The sequence below is a fragment of the Choloepus didactylus genome, chromosome 21 (assembly GCF_015220235.1).
Source record: "Choloepus didactylus isolate mChoDid1 chromosome 21, mChoDid1.pri, whole genome shotgun sequence".
Classification (NCBI taxonomy): Eukaryota; Metazoa; Chordata; class Mammalia; order Pilosa; family Megalonychidae; genus Choloepus; species Choloepus didactylus.
In genome coordinates this window covers 2537748-2552037 of record NC_051327.1, presented here as the reverse complement: position 1 = coordinate 2552037, position 14290 = coordinate 2537748, and the positions used below count along the sequence as shown (strand labels likewise).

Genomic DNA, 14290 nt, shown 5'->3' with positions numbered 1-14290 from the left:
GCTATTCCATTACATTAAAACCTAAAAACGGTTACCTATATAGTGCATAAGAGTGCCCACTTGAGTGACCTCTCGACTCCTTTTGGAATCTCTCAGCCACTGAAATTTTATTTTGTTCCATTTCACATCCCCCTTTTGGTCAAGATTTTCTCAATCCCACGATGTCAGGTCCAGAGACATCCCCTGAAATCATATTCTGCATTGCCAGGGAGATTTACACCCCCAGGAATCAGGTCCCACGTAGTGCGGAGGGCAGTGAGTTCACCTGCCAGGTTGGGTTAGCTGGAGAGAGAGGGCCACATCTGAGAAACAAAGAGATACTCAGGGGGAGACTCTTAGGCACAATTATAAGCAGGTTTATCCTCTCCTTTGCAGTAACAAGCTCCATAAGGGCAAGCCCCAAGATAGAGGGCTTGGTCTATCAAACCACCAGTCCTCAATGTTTGTAAGAACATCAGCAACAATCCAGGTGAGGAAGTCCAACACTTCTGCATTTCCCCCTGGCTCCTCAGGGGGGTCCTGCATATATATTTTTATTCTCTGTCCAAATTACTTTGGGATGTGTCACTATTTCACACTAACCTGTACAAACCTACCAGGTCTCACTTCCTATTCAAAGTTCTATGTAATTATGGTATTTGAACAAACTGCATGAGTTAAATTGCTTAGGAAATATAGACCCTGCACCAAATAAACATCTCTTCCCTTGGTCTCACATGGAAGTTGACATTTTAAAACAGTCAGTATCGTCCTTTACTCTTTGGCCCGATTTGCCCTAGTCCTAACTAGATCTGCTTCATTCATATCTCTAATTGAAGTCTGGACTCTTTTTCAGCGTTTTTAACAGTTGCTTTATGCGCTAATACTGACATTCATATCTGCCGAGCTCTAGCTCTTAGTTTCAGGTGTCACACAGATACCCAAAGTTCCAGGGATCAATCAGGTTATAGACAAAGGAATCAGCATCTCAGAATCTGGAGACAGCCATTACAGTTCAGGCATAGACATGACTGCTGTAAGAGCTTACAATCTAGGGATCATTACAATAAGCGTTCTCCTAATAATAAAGCTGTGCTCTAAGATTCAATCCTGAGTTTACACATTGTAGTTAGTCCATATTGGTGAGGCACTGTAGTGTTTGCCTTTGTTTCTGGCGTAGTTCACTCAAAATGCTGTCTACAGGATCCATTCACCTCCTTGTGTTGCATGCCAGACAAAGACATTTAAAAAATGGTCCTAAATATGCCCAAAGAACTAAAGGAAAACCTAGACAAAGAAACAGAGAAAATAAGGAAAGTAACAGATGAACAAGAATATCAATCGAGAAATGGAAGCTATGAAAAAGAGCCAAACACAGCTGAAAACCACAGTAACAGAAATTGAAAACTCCCTAGAGACAATTCAACAGCAGATTGGAACTGGCAGAAGAAAGAATCAGTGAACAAGATAAGACAACTGAAATCATCCCATCGGGAAGCAGAAAGAAGAAAGAATGAAGCAAATGAACAGAGCCTGAGGAACCTGTGGGACACCATCAAACATACCAATATACACATTGTGGGAGTCCCAGAAGAAGAAAGACAGAAAGGGGAAGAGAGAATATTCACAGAGAAATAATGGCCAAAGAAATAATGGCTGACAAGTTCCCAAATTTAACAAAAGACATGATTATACATATCCAAGATTCTCAATGAACTCCAAACAAGATAAACCCAAATAGATCCACATCACGACATATTACAATCAAACCATCAAATGCCAAAGATAAAGAGAAAATTCTGAAAGCTGCAAGAGAGAAGCAACAGGTCATATACAAGGGAGCCTCGACAAGATTAAATGCCAATTTCCCATAATAAACCAGGGAGGCAAGAAGGCAGTGGGAAGACATATTTAAAGTGCTCAAAGCAAAAAATTGTCAAAGAATTCTACATCTGGCAAAACTGTTTTACAAAACTGAGGGAAAGATTAAGACATTCCCAGGTAAACAAAAGTTGAGGGTGTTCACCACCACTAGATTGACCCTACTAGAGATGTTAAAAAGAGTTCCGTAGGTTGAAAGGAAAGGACAATAGATAATATAACAAAGCTGCATTAAGAAATACAGATCTCCAATAAGGGTGATGACACAGGTAAATACAAATGCCAGGACTATTGTATTTTTGGTTTGTAACTCCAGTTTTTACTTCCTAAAAGGCAAAGGCATAAAAAGTAATAATAAATCAGTGATTCTGGACTCATAATGTATAAACATGTAATTTGTGACAAAAACAACATAAAAGTGGGGGCACAGAGGGGTATAGGAACATAGTCTGTATACCACTGAAGTTAAGCTGGTATCAAACCAAACAAGATTGTTATAGATTTAGGATGTTAAATTTAAGCCCCATAGTAACTACAAAGAAAATTATCAGAGAATTGCAAGCTCATAGTAACGAAAAGCAGAATACTGGCTGCCAAAGGCAGAGGGCAGGAGGAATGGGAAGTTAACGCCTAATGGGTGTAGAGCTACTGTTTGGGGAGATGGGAAAGTTTCAGTCATGGAAGGTGAAGGGTACTACAACACCATAAATGTGATTACTCTCACTACATGGTATGCCTGGGAGTGGTTTATATGGGAAAGTTTATTTTATATATCTATATGTTCCCACAGAAGGGGAGGGGAGGGGACAGGAGGGGAGGGGAGGGGAGAATCAGAAATAGCCCCATAATCCTCCAAGGACAGGGAAGAGACAGGAAAAGTTCCAAATCATACCCCAAACTGCAGCAAAAGGAACAGCACTGTGCAGAGTTTTATTCCATTTTTCTGCGCATCAATAGTTTCATGAATATTTCTTAAAAGCATGAATCAAGAAAACATGCTATAGCAAATATTTCTAATACAAGAATTCAGGAATTAAGCATCAGAGGTGGCACCAAAATACAATATAAAAAGCAGCCACGGCCATGGCATAGTACATCCTCCTGAGTGCCATCATTAGATACCAAAGAGGCTACCTAAAGGAAAAGTTAGAAATTAAGGACACAGCTTTGCCTACAACAGTAACAACTGCTTTCTTCCAGAAACTCTGTTACCATAAAATAAACACCATCATCTAATATACATTCAAAAGGGTAGCAGTTGTTAAACCTGCAAAGCCAGGAGGTATTATGGAAACAGGTGGTTGTTTACCTCTTTGACTGAGAATTCCTTCAGGCCTAAATATTTCTGGAGTCTCAAATGCAAAAATGCAGTCGCTTTCATGGACTGTTTCCAGATCGTCTGTGTCACAGAAGGAACGATGGAACCCATCATAGTACATTTCCGTTAACACAATCTAAAAATGGGGAAAATGTAAATAACTGGATAACTGGAAAGTCAATAAGCTTTGCTCTCCCAATTCTACCATGAACTTCTCCAGACCATCAGATTTGCAGTGGGCTTTGAAACATATCAAAGAGCCCATATTATCTGTCTTTAAAGAGAGAATCCTGAAAGCAAAATACCCTCTAGAATTACATAACAATATATCCTAATTTCAGAATGCTACAACAGAAAATCGAGAGTTCCTCTAAGTTTTGGTCTAGAGGACACCCAGGAAATTATAAAATCTAACCTCCTTGTTTCAGAGGGCAAGAAATGAAAGAGAGGTTGGGTGACACAACTGATCAATATCATATTAAGAACAGAGCCCACATCTGACTCACAGAGACTTTCACCCGCGTCACTAAATTTTCTTCTTTTCAAGCTAAAAAATGTCAAATAACCATGCATATGTGTATTGGAAATAAAATGAAACCAACTCAAATGTCCAATAATGGGAACTAGAGTTAAGTATACTACAGCCACACTGTAATTATAAAGCTATTAAAAAGAATGAGCTGTATTAGCTCTGACATGGAAAAATCTCCCAAGTACAGAACAGTACGTATAAAATGATTTCATCTTTATAAAATAATAAATACAAAATTATATGTACAGGAAAAATTTGAATGAATATATAACATATTAGCATTAACAGTTTTAACCCTCAGTACTAAGATACTTAGTACGAGATATTTTTACTGTGCAAGTTTTATTTCTGAAACGGTTGAAACAGAAAAGAAGGGGTAAAAGACAATGGAGACATTTACAGACTCCATTATATGCTCAGCAGCATTGCCTAGTAAAAAGGCAGTGGATTGGGCATGAAGAGGTCCAGTCTTCAGCCTGACACCAACCAGCCCTGTGACCTTGAACAAGTCACATGAGTCACTTGAGTCTCCATCAAACAAGGGGGTTGGAAAGGTCCTGTCTACTGGTACTAACATTCTATGAGTCTCTGAAGTGAAAGAGGCTGGTGGCATATTCCACAAATAGTCCAGGAAAAATATTCCTGGCACATTTTTCCTTTTAATGATTTTAATGACCATGTTGTTTTTCTGCCAGTAAACATGCAAATATAATTCACTTTCTCCAGCAAGCTGAAGTCAAAAGCAAAGTTATAATTCATTTCATCAGTTTAAACTACATGCCAAAAAGCCAGGCAGCACTGGAAACTTTAAAGAGGGAATCTGATTCCCTTTGACACATAACTAAGCCTTGCTCCTTCTTTCTGTCCTTCCTCTCAACCTGAAGAGGGGATGGGGGAAGTAGGGAGGAATGAGTTCCTCAGAATAAGAAAGAATATGAATGTTTTATCAATGTCCCAGTACTTGCCCTTTGAAAACATGAGATAATTGCTATATTAGAGCAACACTGCTTATTGTATTAATTCTACTGTGATAACTTCCCAAAAGAGGTCACATGAGGCCAAAGTACAAAACATCTTTATTATTCAAGTGATTACAGAGGCTTCCAGATGCTATCTAGGGAAAAGTTATTCAGCTACTGAACCATCTTTTATTAGTAAGTCTTAAAATGGGAATGTTTTCCCAAAAAAATCCCTAATAGTGAAATAAGTAAAAACTGTAAGAAAAAATAAGTCAAGTCACATATAGGCCAAAAGGGTTTTTATATATATATATATATTTTTTGGCCAATTTAAATATAACTTCTTATCAAAGATTTACTGGGAGGAGGGGGGAATAACTTTCCTTTAAGCTCCTAGCTAAACAAGGTAAGAGACTCTTCCAGCTTTAATCACAAAACAAAATGCACTGAGTATCTACTATGTACAGAACCCTGCACTACGAGAAAGTATATATTCTTACCACCATATGGGAAGCGGTTTTCTGAAGCCACTGGTTGCATTTTCTAAACTTTCAAATATCACAAGGATAGACTTTTTATTGTCCACACAAGCATCCATAAGGATGATTTAAGAGGCATTACTTTACAAAGTTACAAGATGATCTTGGTGTAAAGTCATAGCTCTTCCTTTTAAAAGTACATGTATAATTAAAAGAAGCATGAAAAGTGTTTTTGTATATATTTCTCTTTGGGAGTCTTGATTTTTTTCCCAACACTAGAAGAAACTGGTTTTAAATTTCTATCTAGCCATATTTGGTAGAGAACTGTTAAAAAATTCCAGAAGAGCAGCAAGCAAGACTTTCATGGTTCCTGTGTAATGGGTCTTAGCAGGCTCATTACCTGATCCGTGGGGATCTTTGTTTCCATGGACACTGCTTCTCGAAGTCTGCCGACACTCCCAGACAAAGGCACGGCCACACCGATCCTCATGCAGTGAGAGCATTTCCCTTGATACACTACGGTGACATACAAAGGCCTGTACAGATTGAAGTCAGATCTTCTCATTAGCTACTTATTTCAAATGAAACATAGAAAGAGCAATACCAACCTGATCTGAAATCAACATAAAACTGAAGCTAATTCATGCCTTTACTTGGAAGCCAAACAGAAAATTAAAAGTATCAATTAAAAGTATCAAAAATAATTAAAAGATCTTTGGAAAAGGCAATCTTCATAGAACAAAAATATAACATCTAAATTTGGTTTTGTGCTATTTTCTTAAAAACCACATAATTCCCGGAAATTTTGAGAAACAGTTCAAAACAAAACAATTAAAAGTACAATGTAATGTCTCTAGGGAATCTAGAAGGCAGTCAACAACCTATCACCCTCCTACACTGCCAATGGATGACCAACGGAACCAGACACTAAGGCACCTTCTCACTTGCCTCATGCACCTGGTCACCCTTCAAACTCAGACAGGTATTTCTTTCTGCTAGGTTTTAACAATTCAATTTATCATTAATCACATTACTTGTCTAAATCAGTAAGAAACTACAGGAGAAATGGAACGCTTCTGGAATGTGCAGTCTTTATTTTATGAAATCTGTTCTTACCTTGTGTGGGGTAGAGGAATTGGCAAAGAGATGCAGAGGAAAGGGTCAAAAGTATTGCTCTGTTTCTGACAATGAGGACATGTCAATGAAGATCTTCAAAAACAAAATGTAAGACACTCAGATTAAGATCACCTGGAACTACACTGAGCAGATAAAACAAGAGGGGAAATCTGATTTGCTCATACCTGTACTGGGCTTGAAAAAGTTCTTGTACAAAAGTGCTACAGACAGGAAAGGATGGTCCCTCAGGCATCATATCAGTCTCTGATGGTGGCTAAAAAAAAGAAACTACAATTTCACAGACTAAAAATACCTATTCTTGATTTAAGATGAACCTGAAAAAGTTATAAATGTCCTTTACTTCTTCTACAGGCTAGGCATCAAGTCCAGATGCTTTGGTGAAAGGCATGTAGTGACAGACTCATCTCCTCACAGGCTCTCCACACAATACATTCATCTATGTCTCCACCTCTATTCAGGCAGCTGGGTAGCTCCCCTTCCCCAGGATGCACTCAACCTCCAACTCTCAAACTCTCTTCAACCTGGAAGAGTCCAGAGAGTAATCCCCAACTACCCTAAGAACACCAAGTCTTCCCATGCCTAAATTCTCTAGCATCTGTAAGCTGTGCTGCTCATTCTGGTGCCTATACACTATATATACTCTACTGTGCGTTTTATTTATCCTTTCTCTGTCTGTCCATCTAACAATTATTTACTAAGAATCTGCTACTACATGTAGAGAGCACTGTGCAGGACATTAAGGATACAAAGATAAACAAGACACTGTGCCTAATCTTGAGACTGTCTCAATTTGGTGAGAGTCAACCCACAACCATACAATCGTAAGACAGTATAATGAATAGTATATCACTGTGTACAAGGTGTGCTGGCACAAAAGGATCCTGAATCAAAGTAATTTAACAAGTTACCAAAATTAGAAATTTAAAATTTGAAGTGAGAGCAGAATTATCAAAAACTTTAAAAGCTATGTGAGGGAGGCAACTGTTTAGTCTAATTGTTTCCATTACATAAATCATTTTACCCATCATATTAAAGCTAAATGCACAAAAACTGAAGATGAATCATTGCTTCATAATAAAAATATTTTGGTGGTTTGCTCCCTATGCTCAAACCCAATCCTAGTGTCAGAGACATTGATGTTTACCTTTAATTTTTAATTAATTAATTTTTTATTAAACAGATTGTAGGTTATAAACATTTACCTTTTGACTGTGTGTTTGTTCCAGTGATTTACAGACTGTGTGTCTTAGTAAATCTCTACTTTAAAAACAGGTCTGTGAGCTGGAATCACTTAATTTTAGTCTGAAACTAGTTGTACATGCAACTATCTACTCCCTCACTACACTACAAGCTCCTAGATGACACATCTCTTGACACTGGTGGCACAGTGGTGAGTGAAAAAGGTGAAATATCCATTCTTTAGTATCCATTAAATTTTATACTAACCAGAAAGCCAGTCAATTTCATCATATTAACCTAACTAAATCCAAACTACAACAATTCCTTTTTGGAAGTTTGGGAGAACAATCTGCATTTTCCTTCTTTTCCCTGAACACCCCGCTCCGAGCAGGGGCTGCTCCCTGACAGCCGGACTGAGTTTTCCCTCACCTTCAGAAGAGGCTGGCCACTCTGCTTCACAACATGATTGAGGTCTTCATGAACTCGGTCCAAAAGCCACAGCAGAAACTCCTGGGCATCATGCTGGGAATTCCCCCGATATTGCAGTGCGTTCTTTGATACAATACTCTATGCAGGTAAATAAATCAGGATGAACAGTTGTGATTTCCTAGCTTTAAAGAAAAATTATTTATTCATTATCCAAAAAGAGGGATGCAAACTATCCAGGGTGTTAGAGGATCCTTCCCGGAAAGAAAACAGTGCAAAAACAGATGCGCACTGTAAAATTCCCAACCCAGAGACATGTATCAAAAAAAACTTAAAATGCACCTACCCAATAATCCTACTTCTAGGAATATCTCTTAAGGAAACCATCAGAACAGTGTGCTAAGACTTCTAAGAAGACAGTCATCAGGGTTCATAATAGCAAAATACTGGTAATAACCTGAACATCTTAAAAAAATGGGTATTGGTTAAACAAACTATGGTACAACTACACAAATAGCCACTCTAAATACACAATTATACAAAGTAAAAAAAAAAAAAAAAAAAAAAAAAAAACCTGTGGAAGCAAGATCATCATCAACATGGTGACAAAAACATCTACTGAAAACTTCTCTCCAGACATTCAATGAAAAAAAAAAGACAATTCTGAATTGTCTGAAACTCTGGAGGAGGATATAGACTGGAGAAGGACACTGCAAATGCCAAATTGAAGAAAGAGAAGAAATATTAGGTAGGAATCTTCTGTCAAAGAGCAGCCAGTCTCATCCCCTCTCCCTCACTAGGTCTCAGTGTGGGAAAGGCACAGAATCAGCAGACAGGACCCCTCACACCATGGACACAGACTATAAAATCTCTCACACCAGTCAGACATACCCCACCTCCCAGGGAGGACATCTCAAGGCCCAGGTCAGTGAGGGACAAAAAGACTGAGAAAATATGGACGGTGACTGTGTTTCCAGCCCTGGGTCTGAAAGCCCTTCCCCTACCCATAAATGAAGCAGCAGCCAGTGGCCGTTTCCTTGCCTTAGGAATGACTGGAGTAGAAGGTCAGTTGAGGGAGTACATTTCCAGAGGTGGAGCCCCACATTGAGCCAGGCAAAGTGAGGGCCTAGGAATCCCGCAGTTTCAGCTCACCTGTGTAGACACAGCCTTTGCTTGGAGGCAAAGCAGCTTCTGAAGACAATTAAGTTACCGAAAAGCACCACCTGCCGGACAGTCGGAAGGTGCAAGGGAACTAAAACAATTTTAAAAAGATGCTCCAGACCCTTTCTTAGGACCACAGAAGCTGGTATACACACTCTGCACAGAAACCCAGCCCTGTTTTTGGCTGAGAAATACAGAAGACCCAGCTGTTAAAGCAGGGCTCTAAAACAAACCCAGGTCTTGCTAGCTGGCAGAAAGCAGAGCACCACTGGAAACCAGCAGATTTGTATTACCACACACAGTGAATCCGCTGAGGTGCCCAGTGCCTACCTCCCATCCCTGTGGCAGGCCACAGTAGTACCTGATTTGGGGCGGGGAAGACTGGGCGGCAGATCAATCTGACAACTGGCTAGCAAGAGAAACAAAGAAAAATAGAGATCAAAGACAACCAACATGAAAATCCTAGGCAAAAGAGAGAAAACAACCTCCAGAATAAGCTAATCAAGAGAACCAGCCACCTAGACAACAAAAAATCACGAGGTACAATAGGAAAAACAAAGATACAGCCCAGTCAAAGAAACAAACTACCACCTCAAATGAAATTCAAGAGTTGAAACAACTAATAAAAGATGTTCAAACAAATCTTCTAAATCAAATCAATGAGCTGAAAGAAAACATGACAAAAGAGATGAAGGATATGAAGAAGACACTGAGTGACCATAAGGAAGAGTTTGTAAGCTTGAAAAAACAAATGGTAGAACTTATGGAAATGAAAGGCACAATAGAAGAGAAGAAAAACACATTGGAGACATAGAACAGCAGACTTAGAGATGCAGGAGAAAGGATCAGTGAACTAAAAGGATACCTGAAATCTATACTCAACAGATAGGGAAAAGAAAGGAAAAATATGAACGAGGTCTGAGGGAAATGAATGGCAACATGAAGCGCACAAATATAACTGTTATAGGTGTTGCAGAAGGAGAAGAGAAGGGAAAAGGGGGGCAGAAAAAAAAAAGAGGAAATAATCACTGAAAATTTCCCAACTCTTATGAAACACCTAAAACTGCAGGTCCAAGAAACGCAGTGTCGTACCCCATACAGAATTGATCTAAATAGACCTACTCCAAGACATTTAATAATCAGATTGTCAAATGTCAAAGACAAAGATAGAACTCTGAAAGCAGCAAGAGAAAAGCAATCCATCACATACAAGGAAAGATTGACAAGACTAAGTGTGGATCCCTCAGCAGAAACCACAGAGGTGAGAAGGCAATGGTACAATATATTGAAGATATTGAAAGAGAAAACCTGCCAACCAAGAATACTATATTCAGCAAAACTGTCTTTCAAAACTGAGGGAGAGTTTAAAATATTTACAGATAAACAGACACTGAGAGAGTTTGTGAACAGGAGACTTCCTCTAAAAGAAATACTAAAGGGAGTGTTACAGACAGTTAGGAAAAGACGAGAGAGAAAGGTTTGGAAACAAGTGTAGAAATGACGATATCAGGAGATAGAAAGTGGCTAGAGATTGAGCATTTGGTGTTGAAGGAGTATAGAATGTTCAACAGGACTGACTGTATAAATTCAGAAATGGATAGCACAATACTGTGTGATGATAGCACAATATTGTATGAACACTGAACAAAGATGACTGTGAGCACAGTTGAAAGAGGAAGGTTAGGAGTTATGTATGACACCAGAAGGAAAGACAGAAGATAAAGACTGGGACTGTATAACTTAGTGAAACCTAGAGTGGTCATGGTCAATGACTGTGATTAAATGTACAAATGTAAGAATGTTTTTACACGAGGGAAAACAAATGAATGTCAACTTTGCAAGGTGTTGAAAATGGGATGGTACTGGGTAAAAAATACAATCAATGCAAACTACAGTCTATAGTTAACAGTAACACTGTAATATGCTTTCATTAATCGTAACAAAGGCCATATACCAAAGCTAAATGTCTATAAGAGGGGAATATAAAGGTGAAGTATGGGATTCTTGGTGTTGGTGTTATTGTCTGACCTTTTTACTGTATTTAACTTTTATTTTTTCTATTTTTTTGTCATCATTTTTTTTTCTTTTCTTTTTTTTTTTCCTCCTCTTCCTCTTTATTTGCAGAAGAAATGGAAATGTCCTCATATAGATTGTGGTGATGAATGCATAAGTATGTGATTATACCAGGAATGGTATTTTAAAACTTCAACTTCTGTGTGAGACCAAAGGAAGAGATGTTATTTGGTACAAAATCTTTATTGTCTGTAGCACACTATATAATTTAACTTGTATGCTCAGCTTATTCAAACACCATAATTACATGGAACATTGAATAGTGAGTGAGATCTGGTTGGTTTGTACAGGTTAGTGTGAAGCCCCACTACATCCCAGAGTAATTTGGGCAGAGAATAAAAACATATTTGCAAAGCCCCCTTGAGGGACTGGGAAGAATGTGGAAATAAACTTCCTCACCTGTGGAATTACTGACATTCTCACAAGCATCAAGGACTATCAATTTACAAGGTCAAGCCCTCAATCCTGGGGCTTACCCTTATGAAGCTTGTTGCTGCAAAGGAGAGGATAAGCCTACTTATAATTGTGCCTAAGAGTCACCACCAGAGAACCTGTTTTGTTGCTCAGATGTGGCTGCTCTCAGTAAGCCAACTCTGCATGTAAACTCAATGTCCTCCCCTCTATGTGGGACATGACTCTCAGGGCTGTACATCTCCCTGGCAATGTGGGACATGATTCCCAGGGATGAACCTGGACCCAGCATCATGGGATTGAGAAAGCCTTCTTGGACCAAAAAAGCAAAGAGAAATAAAACAAAATAAAGTTTCAGTGGCTGAGAGATTTCAAATGGAGTCGAGAGGACATTCTGGAGGTTATTCCTATGCATTATATAGCTATCCCTTTTTAGTTTTCAGTGTATTGGAATAGCTAGCAGGAAATACCTGAAACTGTCAAACTGCAACCCAGTAGCCTTGATTCTTGAAGACAACTGTATTAATTATATAGTTTACACTGTGACAGGGTGATTGTGAAAACCTTGTGGCTCCACTCCCTTTACCCAGTGTATGGACAGATGAATAGGAAAATGGGGACAAAAAGTAAATGAATAATAAGGAGGGATGGGGACTATGGGATGTTTTGGGTGTTTTTTTTTAACTTTAATTTTTAGTCTTTTTTTTTTTTGCAGTAATGAAAATGTTCAAAAATTAATTGTGGTGCTAGATAATGGTAGTGTGAACAATTGTACACTTTGGATAGACTGTATGGTATGTGACTGTATCTCAATAAAATTGAATAAAAAAAAACCTGTGTATATATGTAGATATTACATAGAAATAAAAAGCTCTAAAATGATTTCTAACAAAATAGTAAGTGTTTTTTCTGGGTGATGGAATTGTAGGTAATTTTTTTTCATTTCTTATTTTCTAAATTTTCTACAGTACAGGGAACATATAGCAATAATGTAATAAAGTAGCTAAAACAGCTCTGTTCCAACTTTAAAGTAAGATTTATTTAAACTGATTTTGCTAAAATGCTGAACTTTTATGTAAGATGCATTATAACCCCAACATCATCATTCATTCAACAAAGGTTTAATAAATGCCTAATGTACTAACAGCCTAGTGAGGAAGACAGACCCTGACACCACCAAAAAAAAGATCAATGCTAAAATGAAGCATGATGGGTGGGGACAGGGGATCGTGAGAGCCAGGTTCTCACTGTCAGAGAGGGAAGTTCTAGATAAGGAGAGAAGGTTGGAATGAATTAGAATCAGAGATGTCAGTATAAACTTATGTTCAATGTAATAAAGATGGATAGATACAGAAATAATTACAGATATAATATAATTATACATATATGGGTTAATATACACATGTATTTCCTAGCTGTATCCACTGGGAGAGTCTAGAATAAGTGACACTCCAGTAAAAATTAACACACCCTACCCCCAGACCTTGGTTTCTAATACTATTCTCCAATATAAGGAACCAGAGCTCCTTGGAGAAATGGTCAATTCTAGGGTTGGAACAGGAAATATATAAGATGAACAAGGAGCATCTTATAATGTCAGAAAGCAAGGAAGTGATCAAATAAAACAAACAAACAAACAAAAAAAAACAAAAAACAAAAAACAAAAGAATGGGGACATGTCAAAGGGAAAGAGATAAAAGAGCTCCTACCTGAAAGGGCTCCCAATGACCAAAGCTGGAATAATGTGAGCAACAAAAAAACTAATGTAGTATTGGATTATAACCTGAAATATAAAATAAATGCACCTATACTGATATCAATCAATAATTGAATAACTACATAAATAAGTGGGGGAAAAGAGACAACTCCCTTACAGAAGAATTCCAAATAATTTACATTAACACTCCCCCCTCCAGGAGGCAACACTAAGTCCTCTCCCCAACTCTTGAGTGTGGGCTGAGCTTAGTGACTTACTCCCAAAGAGTAGAATATGGAAAGCAGGGTGGAAAATACCTTTATAGCAGAGAAACCTAGTTAACACTACTTCAGCCAGGTGATCAAGGTTAACATCATCAATATGTCATGTTGATATGTACCCTTGATATGATATGAGAATGGTACTTTACAAAACCCATGATCTCAGTGTGCCCAGGAGAAAAGGATCAAACAAAACCTAAATTGAGAGACATTCTACAAAAATTCTGACAAGTTCTTCTCAAAACTGTCAAGATCACCAAGGACAAGGAACATGTGAGAAACTGTCACAGACCAGAGGACACAAATGAGACATGACAACTAAATATAATGTGGTACCTGAATGGGATCCTGAAACAGAAAAAGGATATTGGGGAAATACTGGTAAAATCTAAATAAAGTGTCAAGTTTAGTTAACAGTAATGTACCAGAGTTGGTTTCTTAGTTGTGACAAATGTACCAAGGTGATATTAACAAAAGGGGAAACTGAGTGTACAGTGCACAGTAACTCTCTGTACTATAACAGCAACTTTTCTGTAAATCCAACACTACTCTAAAATAAAACATTTATTTAAATATACAAATTACATACACATTTAAAACATACTTATAAATTTATTTTATAAATGTAAACATGGCAGTTGTGCATATACAGGAAGCCATGGGAGCAAAATGGAGGGTAACTGAGGAGGAGGAGAGTGGTGTTAAAATAATAGTCAAGTAATCCTCCCAAGAGAGTTGAAGGATAGAGGTAGGGATTCAAGGCTGTGAAAGAAACATG

General features: G+C 38.1%; 1 protein-coding gene across 2 annotated transcripts in view; it reads right to left on the bottom strand.

Moving 5' to 3' along the window:
- The window catches only part of USP31 (ubiquitin specific peptidase 31), a 146202-nt gene that overhangs the window by 68658 nt on the left and 63254 nt on the right, over positions 1–14290 (bottom strand). For both annotated transcript variants that reach the window (XM_037814962.1, XM_037814963.1), the window contains exons 2-6: positions 7894–8031; positions 6450–6538; positions 6265–6357; positions 5549–5684; positions 3170–3314 (exon numbers count right to left, since the gene is read on the bottom strand). In XM_037814962.1, the coding sequence (XP_037670890.1) occupies positions 3170–3314; positions 5549–5684; positions 6265–6357; positions 6450–6538; positions 7894–8031 (601 nt within the window). The remainder of the gene's footprint in view (positions 1–3169; positions 3315–5548; positions 5685–6264; positions 6358–6449; positions 6539–7893; positions 8032–14290) is intronic.